This window comes from Salvelinus sp. IW2-2015, linkage group LG18 (genome assembly GCF_002910315.2).
Source record: "Salvelinus sp. IW2-2015 linkage group LG18, ASM291031v2, whole genome shotgun sequence".
NCBI lineage: Eukaryota > Metazoa > Chordata > Actinopteri > Salmoniformes > Salmonidae > Salvelinus > Salvelinus sp. IW2-2015.
In genome coordinates, this window is record NC_036858.1 from 17,516,320 (window position 1) to 17,534,076 (window position 17,757).

The following is a 17,757-nucleotide window of genomic DNA, read 5'->3' on the forward strand; positions in this document are numbered from 1 at the left end:
TTTATTCCTGTCTCGAGCGTGCAGAGGGSCTGTCAACAGTTTAGTGAAATATGTTTCATTGCGAAAACATGTTACTATTGATGTTCTCGAACAGATTTCACTTGGTTTCCCAAATTAAGCACTGGGTAGCTGCAGGAACAGGCTTGAAATAAGTGAAATAAGTGTTCTTATATGTATTTCTCAGCTGCTCATATTAAGCACATGCTCCCCTATAAAACCGAAGTAGCCTGCCTCGCATCATTAAAAAATATGTTTTGATTTCTAAGACATTGTAAGGTTTGTATCATTCACAACTAAAGTTGGCAAATAACTCTAAATCTAGCGTWTAGGATCTGTTTCAAATTACACCCGACATAATATGTACACTCGCTCCAGGAAAAATATCCTTTCTGTATTCTTCTCAATATAAAACGATATAATATAAAATAATGGCACTGGACTTAGAAGCATATCTTGTCAGCTAAATGAACATGCCTGCAGCCTATGACATGGTGCATTGCCAGATAACATACAGTAAGCCAACTCATATTCTGGTTTTCTGAAATACATTTTCTTCAAATCATAATGTTTCTTTAGACCTGACTCAAATAAATAATGGATTTATTGTGATTMTATATTCAATTGATTTATTATACTTTTTTAAATGAAGGTGTTACAATGGCGCATCAGCGGCTTGGTGATGCTAAATATGTGTATGTTAATTAACTGTCATTTACCGTGAGACCGGCAGTCTTTTGCGTGACAATAACCCGCTGAAACATTTTTGATACAGTTGTTGGTTACCTAGCTAGCTAATTTTAGCCATATTAGCATTGATATGAAATCAGTGAAAACACCTCAAAACAAGACATGTTATCCAAGAACAAGATGAAACTAGCTGAAASTAGTCACTTACGAGTCCCCACATTGCAGTTTCTTGCCATTGTTGGTAGCTATCTTGCCATCCAGAATCACAACAACTCACAGACTTTTGCCCCGTTGAAGCGTGCGCATAGGTTTCGTGACGTTGTCAGCTAACCCATCTATACCTTTTAATACTTCCAGTATGAGTCTCCTCCTCCCTGTATGTCACATTTTAGAGGGACAGTCTGTTGAATATCTGTGGCCAGTTATGATGCAGGGTGACAACAGCCTTGAGTGTGTCCAGAGTAGATGTGTATGCTCACTAAGAGTAGCGGAGCGAAGTGTGTTCCATCTTGCCGTGCCAGTGAGTAACTGTTAGCCCACTTTAACGACTTCCTGTGTACTGACACTCTGATCCGTGCCTCAATCAATCACAACACAGCCATTTCTGAGAAACAAGCCCTTGCACAGTTTCACTGTCACACATTCAGTACTATGAATTATGTATACAAATTATGTATACAAGGCTGCAGTGAACAGGAAGTAAGGTAGGAGAGCTGTTTCAGTTTCACACAAACAAAATTAAGTTTGCCAAAGATTTACAGATGCTGTAGCCTAGATGTTGTTTTGGTGTATAGCCAACTCCTATGGGGGGTTATCACGTGCTACAGATACTGTACATTGTGGATGGTAGTTAGCTGAAGCAAGCTTAGTGTCGCGCTATGAATGTCTGAGGCTATCAAAATACAGTTGGAGTAGCATTAGCTACAGGCTCCCGAGTGCAGCAGCGGTCTAAGGCACTGCATCTCAGTGCTAGAGGCATCGCTACAGACCCTGGTTAGATTCCAGGCTGTATCACAACCGGACGTGATTAGGAGTCTCATAGGGCGGCGCACAATTGGCCCCGGCGTCGTCCGGGTTAGGGTTTGGCCGGGGTAGGCCGTCATTGTAAGTAAGAATTTGTTCTTAACTGATTTGCCTAGTTAAATAAAGGTAAAATAAAAAAATAGCTACATTGTCAATAGGCAATGCAATCTAGGTAACTAGCTAGAAACAAAAGTATAATTTCATAWTCGAAAAATACAATATCAAGAGTGCTGATGGATCAGCCAGTCAATCAAGAGCATGTTGGTTGAAAATCTGTAACTAATGTCATTTTCAACCCTTTGTTTATTTTTCTGGGGATGTAAAGACTCTGGGTGGTGCCAGACCTCAGGCCCCCGGAACCAAGATTCCCGCCAAAACCCCAGCTCCAGGTATGTAGCTAGRTAGCCTGCAATGTGCAGCACAAAAAGTATTATTGACAAACCTCTGATTATGCCTAATGTATGCTGTTTATTTTGTGATACAGCAAGCGGCAAGAACAAAGGTAAATCGAAAAATTTATTCATTTTATTGAACCCATTAGTTCGATCAGGACTAGCCTTCAGTTGTTTCTTTGTACGATATTTCACTGGCCTTGCAATAACTGTACATTTACGGTATTCAAAAAGGCTCACTGTAACCTTTCAATACTCTCTAAAGACAACACCAGTGGACAGAGCAGCCCTGGTACTCCCAAGTCCCCCTCCAGCAAGATTCTTCCCGGGAAGCCCTTGGCTGTGGCCACAAACCAGGTGAAAAAGGTTGCGGTGGTGCGCACCCCACCCAAGTCCCCTGGCTCTCTCAAGAGCCGTGCCCCTGCACCCCTCACCGCAGCGGCCCCRTTGCCGGACCTGAAGAACGTCAGGTCCAAGATCGGCTCCACGGACAACATCAAGCACCAGCCTGGAGGAGGAAGGGTAAGTTCGGGCTCTATTTGGTGTTACTACATGGCAATGTGCCTCACACAACCTTGATATTCCATTCCTCTCATTCACTGTCTCTTCATCTGCTTTAGTGMTTTACACAGGGATGGAAGCTCTCACTCCGATGACGAACTGTTACGTGGCTAGTCGTTTTTGTTTTGAGAGATTTTTTTATCCGTCTCAGACAGCTCGCTTGAATTAGTGTAGAGTCCTCTGCTTTGAATCCCTTGAAGGATAACAGTCTCTTCCCCTACCTCTGCACGTTTCCAGGTACAAATAATTGAAAAGAAGATTGACTTAAGCAATGTGCGGTCTAAGTGTGGCTCCAAAGACAATATCAAACATACACCCTGAGGTGGCAATGTGAGTAACTAAGGGATGAACTCAACACCTGAGTCTTGAGTCTCTCTACAGTTATGATCATCAAAGCAACCTTTTTCGAAATTGGAAATGTCCTACCCCATCTTTGCTGACTCTCATGTCATTCCTCATCACAAGCTTATTTATCATAGGTGCACAAACTCTACAATGTACTCCTTTAAAGGATTAAGTGAGTCAAAATATGTCTGCCCTATGCTTTCATCCCTACAAGAGGTCAGATTCTCCCTTTCTTTTGGCATGGTCCTCATCTGCAGCCTCGCTGCATTTAACTACTCAAGGCTAATACTCCTTTTCCTTTACTTCTACTTTCAGGTCCAAATCCTCGAGAAGAAGTTGGACGTAAGCAATGTCCAGGCTCGTTGTGGATCCAAAGCCAACCTGAATCACACTCCTGGAGGAGGCAGGGTGAGTAACTCGTTTTGAGACAAAACCTTATTCACAAACCTGATCATTTCTGTTCCATCACTGCCCCGTCTTTTTGACCCTGTGGGAATCATGCACTCTATGATAAAAGATAGGAGAATAGTGCAACAATCAAATAAGCGAACATCTCCCAATAACAAGCAATACCCTGTAGTATCATTAGCAGGCAGCAGCTACTTAGGGGTCTATAAATATTTTATAACTCGTTAAAGGGTGTCATGGAAGCTTCTGTGGATACTTTATATRGACTATTAAAAGTGTTGATGAAGGACAACATTTATTAACGATATTATTTGTTGACAAGTACCATTATCTAGCGTGCACAATTTGGCACATAATGTTTTGATGATTTAATTTTCTGTTTGAAAAGACATCATAATAACTAGATTGCATCCAACTGGTCACTGTTATAACCAGGTACAGTAAAGGTGTCTTTTTCATGATGAGATCAATACCTCATGGGAAAGACATCTTGTTTGGTTGTTATCTGGTCAGATTACAATCAGATAAAGACATATTTTTCTGGTTGCTAAAAATATGTTGAAAAACGTCCTTATACAACCAGTATACAACCTAAAGACATAATAAAATGTAAATTCAACCAGTTGTGCATACTGGGTAGGTCATTCATGAGAACAGATTTCACTACCTCAGTCTCAGTCTTCCACACCTGCAGCCTTGCTGCTTTGGATTATTCCAACATAATGGTGTCTTTCCTATARCTCTATAACTTTATCTTTCAATGTAAGCCTACTAGAAAGTGTGTGCTCCCCAGGCTTAGAGGGAAGCAAAAGTAATTCCGCTACCTAAGAATAGTAAAGCCCCCTTTACTGGCTCAAATAGCCYACCAATCAGCCTGTTACCAACCRTTAGTACATTTTTGGGAAAAATTGTGTTTGGCCAGACACAATMSTATTTTACAGTAAACAAATTMACAACAAACGTTCAGCATGCTTATAGTGAAGGACATTTAACATGCACAGCACTTACACAAAARGTATGTGMTATGGRTTTTCATCCCCTGCTACATTGTGGATAACGAGTTACCTGTCTAACAGAACACAGAGGGTGTTCTTTAAAGGAAGCKTCTCCAACATAATCCAGGTAGAATCAGGAACTCCCCAGGGCAGCTGTRTAGGCCCATTACTTTTTTCAATCTTTACTAATGACATGTCGCTGGCTTTGAGTAAGTGTCACTGGTGCCACTGGTATCTATGTATACAGATGACACAACACTATACATGTCAGCTACTACAGRGACTGAAATGACTGCAACACTTAACAAAGAGTTGCAGTTAGTCCTCAATATTTCTAAAACTAAAAGCATTGTAWTTGGGACAAATCATTCCCTAAACCTCAACTAAATCTTGTAATAAATAATGTGGAAATTGAGCAAGTTGAGGTGACTAAACTGCTTGGAGTAACCCTGGATTGMAAACTGTCATGGTCAAAATATATTGTTKCAACAGTTGCTAAGATGGGAAGAAGTATWTCCATAATAAAGCGCTTCTCTACCTTCTTAACAGCACCATCAACAAGGCAGGTCCTACAGGCCCTAGTTTTGTCGCACCTGGACTACTGTTCCGTCGTGTGGTCAGGTGCCACAAAAAGGGACTTAGGAAAATTGCAATTGGTTCAGAACAGGGCAGCACAGCTGGCCCTTGGATGTACACAGAGAGCTAATATTAATAATATATTGCTTTAACATTTATTTAACTAGGAAGCCTAGGAACAGTMGGTTAACTGCCTTGTTCAGTTGCAGAACAACAGATCTTTACCTTGTCAGCTTGSGMATTTGATCTTGCAACCTTTCGGTTACTAGTCCAACACTCTAACCACTAGGCTACCTGCCGCCAAATATGCATGTCAATCTCTCCTGGCTCAAAGTGGAGGAGAGATTGACTTCATCYCTACTTGTATTTATGAGAGGTATTGACATGTTGAACTAATGYMGCACAYCTCGAACACCCATGCATACCCCATAAGACATGCCACAAGAGGTCTCTTCACAGTCCCCAAGTCCAGAACAGACTATGGGAGGCACACATTACTACATAGAGCCATGATTACATGGAACTCTATTCCACATCAAGTAACTGATGCAAGCAGTAAAATTWGATTTAAAAAACAGATAAAAATACACCTTATGGAACAGCGGGGACTGTYAAGCAACACAAACATAGGCACAGACACATGCATATATACACACACAGTAACATACACACTATACARGTACACATGGATTTTGTACTGTAGATATGTGGAAGTGGTGGAGTAGGGGCCTGAAGGCACACAGTGTTTTGTGAAATCTGTGAATGTAATGTTTTTAAAATTGCATAAACTGCCTTCATTTTGCTGGACCTCTGGAAGAGTAGCTGCTGCCTTGGCATTATAAATGCAAATAAAAATATCTCTGTACTTTTCCAGGTAAATATACTTGATCAGAAGATCAACTTTAGTAATGTCCAGTCTAAGTGCTGCTCCAAAGACAATATCAAACATATACCTGGAGGTGGCAATGTGAGTAACTGAGGGATAAACTCAACACCTGCATCTTGAGTCTCTCTACAGTTATGATCATCGACGCAAACGTTGGTAAAAAGGTTCCTGAAAAGTTCCTWTCCTTCTCTACTGGTCCCTTGTCGTTACCTACAACCAGTCTAATGTATTTTTTTTATACGAAGTTCTGGTTTCGCCTCCTTTACCATGGTCCTCATACGCAGCCGTGCTGCTTTCTGATTGCTCGAGGATAACATTCTCTTCCCCTACATCTGCACTTTTCCAGGTACAAATACTTGAAATGAAGGTGGACGTAAGCAATGTGCAGTCTCGCTGTGGCTCCAAAGATAATATCAAACATACACCCGGAGGAGGCAATGTGAGTAGGCCTAACTAAAGGGCTGAACCCACGGCTCCCTGCAGAAACCGCTTTTGCCAAAGCCCTTCCCTTTTCCAATGGGATAATTTGCATCTGCACTAAGGAACTAGTCGAACACCTTTGCACGGAAATCCCTGTCTCGATTGTGTTAATCTGTCCCAATCTGTGTGACTACAACTCTCCCACTACTACAACTGTGAGATATTAATATGTTGCGTTAACAAGTGGTCATAAAGCCTCTATCAACTGTCATGAGCGTGTCATATGCTGTACATAATTATAACAATAGATGTTGGTGAAATGGTCCAACACTTTTATGTTGCATGCAGTGGTACGCAACAGGGTTAGGTGTCTGTTCCATTTCAATTCAGCCAATTCTGGCAGCAAACGGAAATGTCAATATTCATCATTAAATTTTGAATTTCAATTCACTCTCTGAATTTACCCCAACCCTAGCTAGCTAGTTGGTTCGTGAGCTAGCTGACCTAAATTGCTATTTGTGTCAGGACCCTGTTATATCATATGACATCAGCTGCAACTACCAAGGAAATCTTATGTAATGCTCATGACAACCTAAAGTAGGCTTAATGATATTTCTCCCCACCCCCCTCTAGAGAATATGTGTACCTGTCTGTTTTTCTGTGTTTGCTGATTAAATAATGTCTATAAACTTGACCTTTAAGCAAAATGAGTACCTGGACAGGTACTTAATAAGTGGGACCAAACTGATCAGCTGAGTTTTGTAGTATCCTTTTTTTCCTAAAATGAAATAAATACTTGCAAATGTCAAGCACACAAGCATCAAATGGGACAGAAGCCACCCTTAATGCCCATTAACAAAAGTGTGTCTGTCCTATGCTTCAGCTTGGAGTTGCCAGCCTATTGTAGTGAACAGCAAATAAGTGACCTCATTCAAGCGAGACAAAGAGCTTTGTGTCGAGAGACACCAGCCGGGCCCTTCACTCCGGGAGCCTGGCTGCATGTGATGAGGTCATCAGATCCAGAGCTTGGATTGTGAAACTTGGCTTTTGAATCTAAAAGCAACTTTAACCCTTCTGGATATTAACTTGACCAAGTCGAATGACAATGTACTGCATAACGCAATAAATGTATGCTGCAATTCGAAATAACAGCAATGTCTCATTTTTAGATATCGCTACAAAGTTTGCATTCTAAATGAATGACGGCATAGAATGTGAGAATACTTAATAAACTGAAAACACTATTTAAAGTATTCATTGAGTTTCAAATGATACAGTTAAATCAGCACGGGGATCTTGACTTTGATATTGTCCAGTAATAGTGTGTGTGTGTTTATGTGTATCTTGTTAACAGTGTTTTACTCTCCCCTACGACCATCTGACTTACACTAACAGGCCAATGCAGAGGGCAAGGTCCTATGTGGTTGCATGCATCACAAGTCAACATCATCAATACACATTTCTCCTCTACTTGGAGGAAACATTTCATAAAATGATATGTATAGATTTGTCTCTTTTTTTTTATATCCCTGCACAGGTTCAAATAGTCCACAAAAAGATTGACCTGAGCAATGTTAAATCAAAATGTGGTTCTACAGCCAACATCCACCACAAGCCAGGTAAGTCTTAAACTTAAAGGGACATTACACTACAAAATTAAAGTTTGTCATACTTTTTTAGACGTCAAAAGTAGTCCCCCCCCAGTGACGTGTCCAGAACATTTTGAATGGGATGGCCAAGGTGGGGAACAGACCCAGTTCAGGGGGTCCATAAAATGTTGAACCGTAATTGATGCAWGGTGGATTTTTTTCAATACAGTTATGATGGCTCAACACATTAATGCTTAGGTTTGGTGTCTTCTAAACTTCCATCGGTAGTTTAACTAAACATTTTGTTTGCTCAATGAAAGATCTCTTTTGAAGATCTCTTTTTGATCCTGAAAGGTGAGTGTCATTTAAAGCGCCGCTTGATTTCTGATTTCCCAAGTGCAACACTTTGGGATGGACACCCAATAAGAGAAGACAAAGGTACTCTAAGATGGCGGTATATACAGTACCAGTCGAAAGTTTGGACACACCTACACATTCAAGAGTTTTTCTTTATTTTTACTATTTTCTACATTGTAGAATAATAGTGAATACATCAACACTATGAAATAACACTTATGGAATCATGTAGTAACCAAAAAAGTGTTAAACTAATAAAATATATTTTTGATTCTTAAAAGTAGCCACCCTTTGCCTTAATGACAGCTTTGCACACTCTTGGCATTCTCTCATCCTGCTTCACCTGGAATGCTTTTCCAACAGTCTTGATGGAGTTCCCACAAATGCTGTTGGCTGCTTTTCCTTCACTCTGCGGTCCAACTCATCCCACACCATCTCAATTGGGTTGAGGTCAGGTGATTGGCCAAGTCATCTGATGCAGCACTCTATCACTCTCCMTCTTGGTCAAATAGTCCTTACACAGCCTGGAGGTGTGTTGGGTCATTGTCCTGTTGAAAAACAAATTATAGTCCCACTAAGCGCAAACCACATGGGARGGCGTATCGCTGCAGAATGCTGTGGTAGACTTCGAACCAAAAATCACAAATTTGGACTCATCAGACCAAAGGACAGATTTCCACCGGTCTAATGTCCATTGCTCGTGTTTCTTGGCCCAAGCAAGTCTTTTTTCTTATTATTGGTGTCCTTTAGTAGTGGTTTCTTTGCAGCAATTCAACCATGAAGGCCTGATTCACGCAGTCTCTGAACAGTTGATGTTGAAATGTGTCTATTACTTGAACTCTGTGAAGTATTTATTTGGGCTGCAATCTGAGGCTGGTAACTCTAAGGAACTTATCCACTGCAGCAGAGTTAACTCTGGGTCTTCCTTTCCGGTGGTGGTCCTCATGAGAGCCAGTTTCATTATAGCATCATAGTTTTTGCGACTACACTTGAAGAAACTTTCAAAGTTCTTGAAAAGTTCCAGATTGACTGACCTTAATGTCTTAAAGTAATGATGGACTGTTGTTTCTCTTTGCTTATTTGAGCTGTTCTTTCCATAATATGGACTTGGTCTTTTACCAAATAGTGCTATCTTCTATATACCACCCCTACCTTGTCACAACACAACTGATGGGTTCAAACGCATTAAGAAGGAAAGAAATTCCACAAATTAACATTCAACAAGGCACACCTGTTAACTTCTCTGGGATATGTGGGACGCTAACGTCCCACTTGGCCAAAAGCCAGTAGAAATGCAGCGCACCAAATTCAAATAAATGACTATAAAAATCAATCTTTCATGAAATCACACATGAAAGACACCAAATTGAAGCTACACATGTTGTGAATCCAGCCAACATGTCTGATTTCAAAAAGGATTTATGGCGAAAGCACCCCAAACGATTATGTTAGGTCAGTACATAGCCACAGAAAAACACAGCCATTTTCCCAGCCAAAGATAGGAGTCACAAAAAGCAGAAATAGAGATAAAATTAWTCACTAACCTTTGATGATCTTCATCAGATGACACTCATAGGACATCATGTTACACAATACATGTATGTTTTGTTCGATAATGTGCATATTTATATCCACAAATCTCAGTTTACATTGGCGCCATGTTCAGAAATGTCTCCAAAATATCCGGAGAAATTGCAGAGAGCCACATCAAATAACAGAAATACTCATCATAAACRTTGATGAAAGATACATGTTTTACATAGAATTAAAGATACACTTGTTCTTAATGCAACCGCTGTGTCAGATTTCAAAAAAACTTTACGGAAAAAGCAAACCATGCAATAATCTGAGACGGCGCTCGGATATAAACAACATTTCTCCGCGATGTTGGAGTCAACAGAAATTACATAATAAATATTCCCTTACCTTTGATGATCTTCATCAGAATGCACTCCCAGGAATCTTAGTTCCACAATAAATTGTTGTTTTGTTCGATAATGTCCATTAATTTATATCCAAGTAGCTACTTTTGCTAGCACGTTTAGTACACATGTCTGCTGCCCCCTATCCTAGAGAAGTTAATTGAAATGCATTCCAGGTGACTACCTCATGAAGCTGGTTGAGAGAATGCCAAGAGTGTGCAAACTGTCATCAAGGCAAAGGGTGGCTCCTTTGAACAATCTCAAATATAAAATATATTTAGATTTGTTTAACACTTTTTTGGTTACTACATGATTCCACGTGATTTCATCYTTTTGATGTCTTCATTATTATTATACAATGTAGAAAATAGTAAAAATAAAGTAAAACCCTGGAATGGTGTGTGGTGTGTCCAAACGTTTGACTGGTACTGTACATTGTTGGATTACTTCATTGAGTAAAAATCTATTTAATTTAATAACGGAGCATTTTCTAAAATCCAAAGTTCCATATGCAACTACCAATGGGAGTTCAAAGTTGAACGTTCTGGAAGTACCGCCATATAAAGGGTCGCTGAAAAGTTGCTGACGGTGCTTTTCACTACCACCGCTGTAACGGTGCATATTACGTTACAATTCTGTAGCTCTAGCTAGCTCTTTTCTGTAGCTCTAGCTAGCTCACATCTAGCGGGCGGGGTACCAGCGAGCTGACTGGAGGACACAGAGGAAAGACAATTGGTTTACAGATAGGTCAATCAAGGTAGCTGTAAATGTCTTTTTAACAATTGTATCATTTTGTCATTTCTGTAATTAGGTGGTGGGAATGTTGAGATCAAATCTGAGAAATTGGATTTCAATGTCCAATCAAAGATCGGCTCCATGGACAACATTGGGCACGTGGCCGGAGGTGGACAGAGGAGGGTAAGACGACAAAACATTATTCTGGAACATCTTTATACAGTGGCCCTTAGGCAAAAGCAGCTATGTCCCCGGATTACACATCTAATATCAGTGATATGTTTTTCATATTTTCCCTCTGTCCTGAAGAACTTCTCTACTGCTTGCTCTGAGCTGTTCTTTTATGGCATAGCCCCCGATTGGAATACCTTGCTTGGCAAATGCTCTGTGAAAATCAGTATTGATCAATGCAACCGCAACATGGCAATGAATGGAAATGCATCTTTGTTACAAAGTACCYATACAAAATATTTTCTTTATGAATCATAGATACTAACATAGCGCTGTGGGGTCCCATGGCTGAACTGACAGAGATTGCTGCTCCTGACATAGACCAACAGCGCTGTTGTTAGCTTGTTCTTACATTAGGCTAAATACATGCACAGTATGTACTTGTAATACTTCAAAGTACCAATGATTGTATCTTGTTTGCCTGTCTGCGTTTGACCTTTAAGACATACATGAGTGTTAGGAATAGTGAGTGGTCTCATTGAAAATAGGCTARGGCTGCATTGGACTCCTGGGTGACTGTGGCTGCCTAACCGCCTGCTCTCCTTACCCTTCTCTCATCCGCTCTCCTCCCGTGTGTACTTCATCGCACTGCTATGTGTTAATACCCACGATCTTTAATCCTGGCTTCCTGGGCCCAATCCGAAATCCCTAGACCCAACACCCTGTGCACTTATGTAAATCTGAGAGGGTTTAATTGGTACAAGTAATATGGTAGCCTATTAGAGGGCAAGATGCAGCTATTGCTATATTAGTTGCACCTGTCAAATCCTTTCAGATCTCCACAAGTGCATAGGGTGTAGGAGGTGCAAGTGCACAAGTGCAAGTGCATAGGGTCCATTTGGGATTGAGTGCTGCTTTTCTTGTCTAAACTAACTAGGTTCCCCCCTCTGCCACATTAGTAACATCACAGCTATAGAAKGCTTCTTGCCCGGTTCCCATTCCATGATTTATTTTCATCAAACTCTATATTTTGTCACTTACATCACCCGGCACTTGGTTTGTTTGTGAGCATTATTATAATTTATGTTTTTTTTTTCTTCCCCGTCACATGTTTTTGTTGCTTTTTTTGGTCATCTTCCCCCCCATTGCTGGGTGTCCTCTGTAGAAAGAGAAGGGGAAGGAAGCTGGAGACAGCCATAAAGACAGCCCATCAAACAAGGGCACGTACAGCCCTTCCCCTGCTGTCACCCCCCCACAGTCACCCCAGCCCCTCCCCTCAGCACCCATCACACCCATCCTGATGAACCCGCTCATAAAGATTGAGGACTCCAGTAAGTACACCACATCCACCGGTGCCAAGCAGGGAGAGTGCGTGGAATGTTGTGTGTACACTGCAGTATATCTTGGATATTGAACGTTTATAACGCATCCCTGTCAGGGTAAATGGACACCATTTTCAAAATGTAGACACCAAATTTCAGGAGCAGGCAGCTCACKTCTAATGCTTCAATTAACCTCTTTACCACCATAGGGTGCCATAATATTATCAGAATATGTCACGGATTCCCCCCGGTACTGATGCTCATTCTGTTCACCAGTTCCGGAGGTCTACGTCACCGGCTTTCTAGGCTTCACCGAACGGGATTCATTATCATCAACCCCGGACTGTCTTGTCTGATTACACACACCTGGTTCCCATTTCCCCTGATTAGTATGTTATATATGTTCCCTCTGTCTTTGTTCCCATGTCCGTTGGTGCAGCTGTTATTTGTGCTTTATATATTGTGTATCACGGGTATCGTCCCGTGTCGGTCAACAAGGTTTACCCTCGCTCTTTTGTTTTGGTACAGCCCAGTGTTTTTGTATACGTGTTTGTTTTGGGTGTATTAAAAAACCCTATTGTGTATTCCTGCGCCTGTCTCCAAAATCCTTTATACCAGCGTGACAGAATAGTCTGAAAACATATATTTATTACTGAATGTCTTGGATCTTTTTGGTTTGTACCTAAGGAAAGTCATTGATTGCATGCATATTTWGTGCAATAAAGGGCAATTTGGCTASAAAATACATTATTTTGCCCTTGAAAGTTACAGTACGTGGATGAGATCAGCATCATCGAATAAAGGAGTCCGGATGTCCACCCAGAATGCATACCGTTTCCACTGGTATTTACCTAGTATTAATAGGAAACTTTGTCGTAACAATGTGTACGTTCTGTTACTTACTTCAAAGATTTTAACGCAATTGGTAATTTATTAGAATACATATCTAATATTTTATCTACCGTAAAATAAAATAAAGTGCAACCATTACCTCAGAGTGTACAGTTACGTCGATTGCGGCTGGCGTCCAGTGTGGCAGTCACATTGTTTTGGCCGCTGCTCGACGGGTTAATGTTATTGTTTGCTAACTTGTGATCTGCAACAAAATACAGCAACTGTACATTTGCTAATACTGTCCTATCATTCTGTTTATTGTATTTATATTGTATATAGTGCATGTAGATTATGTGTAAAGTCCTTTTTCTATATTCTGTRTGTTTTGTCTATTACTAGCAGCACCACTTCACTAAGTKAAATTCRGMGTGTGTGAAAATGTACTRGTAAAAGTGATTCTGATACCTTATAATGTACCCTCTCTTCGATCGGCAGATTGAGAGCCACAAGCTGACGTTCCGTGAGACMGCCAAGGCACGCACTGACCACGGAGCCGAGATTATTTCCCTGGAAGACGACCCCCTGTCCCACCAGCTCAGTACCTTGTCCTCCTCCGGCTCCATCAACATGGCTGACTCACCGCAGCTCTCCACACTCGCCGACCAGGTATCTGTCTCGCTGGCCAGCCAAGGCTTGTGATTGGCTTGGTGGCACACGATGGCCGACCGGAAGTCTCCTGACCGACCAAACTACTTTGACTGCCCACGTCAGAGGAGTCTTGACGCCTGTCGCCTTCCTCCTCCTTTTCACGGGACTTTTTTAGCTATACCCATCACTGTTTCTCTTCCATCACCGACTGTTCTTCTTCATGARGCATTATTGTTAGAAAAGAGATCTTTAAAAAAAGAGATTCAAGTAGGTCAAGTTAGATTATTTAATTTCTCTCTTGATCTATTTTTGTTGTCATTATTTGTACCGTTTGTATAAATGGCCCTTTAAGAGTAAAAAAAACAAAAACATCCAAACAAACCCAGAGTCCTACAAGTGTTTCTGGACATTTTATTTGAACTTTCACCTATATTTAATTCACTTTAACTCGTTTTACTCATTTTACTGTCACAATGACTGCGATTCGAAGCCCTTATTTGTACAAATGTCCATTTTGATGTGCAAATGATCTGTGATGGCTGTCTCCTGAATGGCTTTTTGATACATGGAAAACAAGAGGTTTGAGAGAAGTGGGCCCCCTTTTACAATGTATTGAACATAAGAAAACACATCATCCAGTTACAGGGTAGTATAAGGCAAAGAAGTGAGGAAAGGTGGGCTCATGTAGCAAAAGCTCTCATTCAGACAGTAAAATGCTTTTAGACCTCCCCAACCTGCTGTCTGTTTTGGGTGCCTCTATACACTGCATACCAAGGTAGTATAGTTCAGAGGTAAACATTTCCTTCATGGACAAAAGAAGAGGGATACAGAATGTTTAGCGTAGAAACCTTGGTTTGTGTTGGGCACACACTTTCTATTTGTATTCTGTGGATATGACATGTATTTGATATGGAAACATTTATATCGTGCCTGCTACTGTCAGTGTTAATTTATTTTCAATATTATTCTGTTATGGCTCTATRGTAAATGCGTTTCAGCTTTTGTCTTATGCGGTGTGGCAGTTTACATTTAACGTATGTAGGCTACTAGTGACAAAATATTTGTTCATGTTTAAAGAAGACATGAATTAGAGGGGAATACTAAATTACTGAATTACTAAATTAACAGGCTTAGCTATGCCAGGCAAATTGTCTAACGAACTATGGGTTGTGTCATTTAACATAAGACACATAATTTCAGTCAGGGACTGAATTTCTCGCTAATTTGSCTTCAGATCACAGTAATGCAGTAGTTGGTAAACTCACCCATTTTTTTTATGAACGACGCTTTCTGAACTTTTAATTTCATGGACATGGCTTTGTAAAATGTATAGGATAACTGCCTCATAGTCAGTTGAGCAGCTAAGTACTAGAACCAAAAGTCAATACAAAATACTGAAAAAACAGGCAGTCAAAGGAAAGTCAAAACACAGAAGAAAAATTGCTGAAGTGACATGAAGAAATCGGTTACATTTATCATAYTAAACTCTGCAACACATGTAGTCAACTCAACATAAAAACAAAACATAGCTTGTCCCAAGATATTAAAGGTAGACTCAGCAATATGACATCATCATTCACAGTGGGGCAACTTCCTGCTTACACACAATTCTGCCCGACTACATTGCAGACGCCTGCCAGATCTCACAATGCTTGGATAGGTGTTTAACTATCAGCTAAACACATCATATGATTTAGCAATCTGGTGCCCGACTYCACAGTTGATGATGTGGCACGCAACCATTGGTTGATGCAATCCAACGCCTGAGCAGGCAAACACAACCACTATAGTGCGWRCAAGAAAACTGGAAAATCAGAAAAGAACAGACTGGGAAGAATCTTGACGTCAGTGATCTTCAGGTCAGACAAGTCGGAGCTCTAGGATGATGCCCGAGTTTCTGACTTGTAATTCRGAGTTGGATGACCGTCCGTTCAAAACTATTTTTCCCWGTCAGAGCTGGTTTTTCTTCAGAGTTCCCAGTTGTCTTGAGTGCACTGAAGTCGGAGGTCAGAGATTTCCTTGTTCCGAGTTGGCTGGAACGCACCATAAGCAACAACTGAATTCCAATCGCCCAAGACTGCCCCTATTGGTTCTTTCAGGTTTGCACCCTCCCTTGAGGTATGTCCACATTGGGAGGAGCCAATTGGCAGTCTTGGCAGATTAGAATTGTGTTGAATAGATTTTTGTAAGCAGGAAGTTGCCCCGCTGTATGTGATGATGTCATATTGCTCACTCTACCTTTAAGTTTAAAAAAATGTGCCCTAAAATGTTTAACCATCTGTCACATGGAGCAAGGTACCTTTCGGATATATTTAGATTTAGGCCTACTAATTGCCTGCGCACGAGCATGCTCGTCACACTTTCCTCAACTTGTCTCACGGGTTATAAAGCTATGGGTCCTTTCCCTGAAACGTATACGACGGAAATTTACAAAACTGTATCATATGCTCAAATGGATAAGTGTTTTATCCTAATGTAAACCCACTGTGGTTCACCAATCACCACTATATTATTCTCGTCATTGATTGCCTTCCTAACTCCGAGCAAACATACCATCTTAAAAGTCCTTGCATGGCATTTCATGTAAGAGTAAGCGGTCTGCCTCTCCTTTTACACTGTGCTTTCATTGTACATCCTGTAATATCTGCTTTGTATATATAAGGATACATGTAGGTATTAGTGCGAGGGAATAGAACCCAAAAGGCAACCCTTTCCTTTATGTGGAGATTAAGGTGCATTGATAACATTATACAATTTTCCAGTGTGTGTGTTTGACTTGTATTGCCAATATATATTTCATTGAGGACTCGGAACTGGCCAGGGCATTTGAGAAAAAGTGTCCTTGCAACACTACAATCTGCATGCTAAACTGTTGGTTACTTTTCATCATAATGGACAACATTTGTTTGAATGTGTTAAATGGGTATGTGCACTGTGTTCTGTGTGGATTACTGGGACTAATATGTTGGAGGGCAGGTACTGATAAGTTCCAGTACTAACAATATCAGTACTCAAGGGAAAAAGTTTGGGGAAAGTATTTTTTATTTTTTGGTGGTCCTCTCCGCTAAGCCTCTGTTCTGAGGTCAATGGAAAGAGTTTGCAGTAACACATTTCATCGTCACCCTTTTTGTTATTTTTGCCGCTGTACAGTTGTGTGGAAAATGTGATTGTTGATATTGTTATTGTGCATTTTTATCAATAACTGGTGTATGATGATTCTTGTCGCTGTGAATTTAAAAAATAAACTGTTAAACCATGTTTTGTCCTTCGCTCTGAAATCCCTGGTTCACATTATTGACAGCGAAAACATGACAAACGTTTGTGGTCAACTATCCCTTTAATTCGCACTGTTGTTTCCAATACATCAGTCAAACTTACATTTCGTGGTTAACTAGCCCTAAACCTTCTGCAGTCTAAGCCCTGTCTAAACTAACCTATGGAATTGTTTAATGAAGGTAATACCACGGATATTTGAGTTGTTTGATTTTGAATGAGGTACCAAACTGTTCGGACGTTACAGRCGATTTAGGCTCATGGTCTGACAAACACTGCTCTAGCTCTGCAACCTTTTACCGCAGATGCAGAAGTACCACATCGTCGGATGCGGTGGATTGAGACGCATCCAATGCAAAAAACATCTCTAGCTTAAATTGATGGATTTTGAGCAGGATTTTTTAAACCCTAATTAGATTTCCGCAGGGCCGTGGAAATCAACTCTAAGTTAAGTCTCAATATGTTCTCCAATACTGAAACATCAGTCAAACTGACACGACTGCCAGGCAACCCTTAGAAGGCGTTGTGTAGGACACACTTCTCTCTGAATTATGAAGGGTTTACTATTGATTGGTGTATACCAGGAAGTGTTCTAAAATAGGTATGTTATGGA

At 40.6% G+C, this 17,757-nt stretch overlaps 1 protein-coding gene across 16 annotated transcripts in view; it reads left to right on the forward strand.

Moving 5' to 3' along the window:
* mapta (microtubule-associated protein tau a) overlaps positions 1 to 17,129 on the forward strand; it is a 47,599-nt gene extending 30,470 nt beyond the window's left edge. For 12 of the 16 annotated variants that reach the window (XM_024007477.2, XM_024007486.1, XM_024007481.2 and 9 more), the window contains 8 exons: positions 2,036 to 2,099; positions 2,195 to 2,212; positions 2,368 to 2,624; positions 3,324 to 3,416; positions 6,220 to 6,312; positions 7,831 to 7,912; positions 10,973 to 11,079; positions 13,719 to 17,129. In XM_024007477.2, the coding sequence (XP_023863245.1) occupies positions 2,036 to 2,099; positions 2,195 to 2,212; positions 2,368 to 2,624; positions 3,324 to 3,416; positions 6,220 to 6,312; positions 7,831 to 7,912; positions 10,973 to 11,079; positions 13,719 to 13,922 (918 nt within the window). In that variant the 3' untranslated portion in view covers positions 13,923 to 17,129. Of the gene's footprint in view, positions 1 to 2,035; positions 2,100 to 2,194; positions 2,213 to 2,367; positions 2,625 to 3,323; positions 3,417 to 6,219; positions 6,313 to 7,830; positions 7,913 to 10,972; positions 11,080 to 12,232; positions 12,399 to 13,718 lie in introns of all 16 variants that reach the window. The other 4 variants (XM_024007485.1, XM_070448358.1, XM_024007492.1 and 1 more) reach the window with 2 other exon arrangements.
* Positions 17,130 to 17,757: the final 628 nt, after the last annotated feature.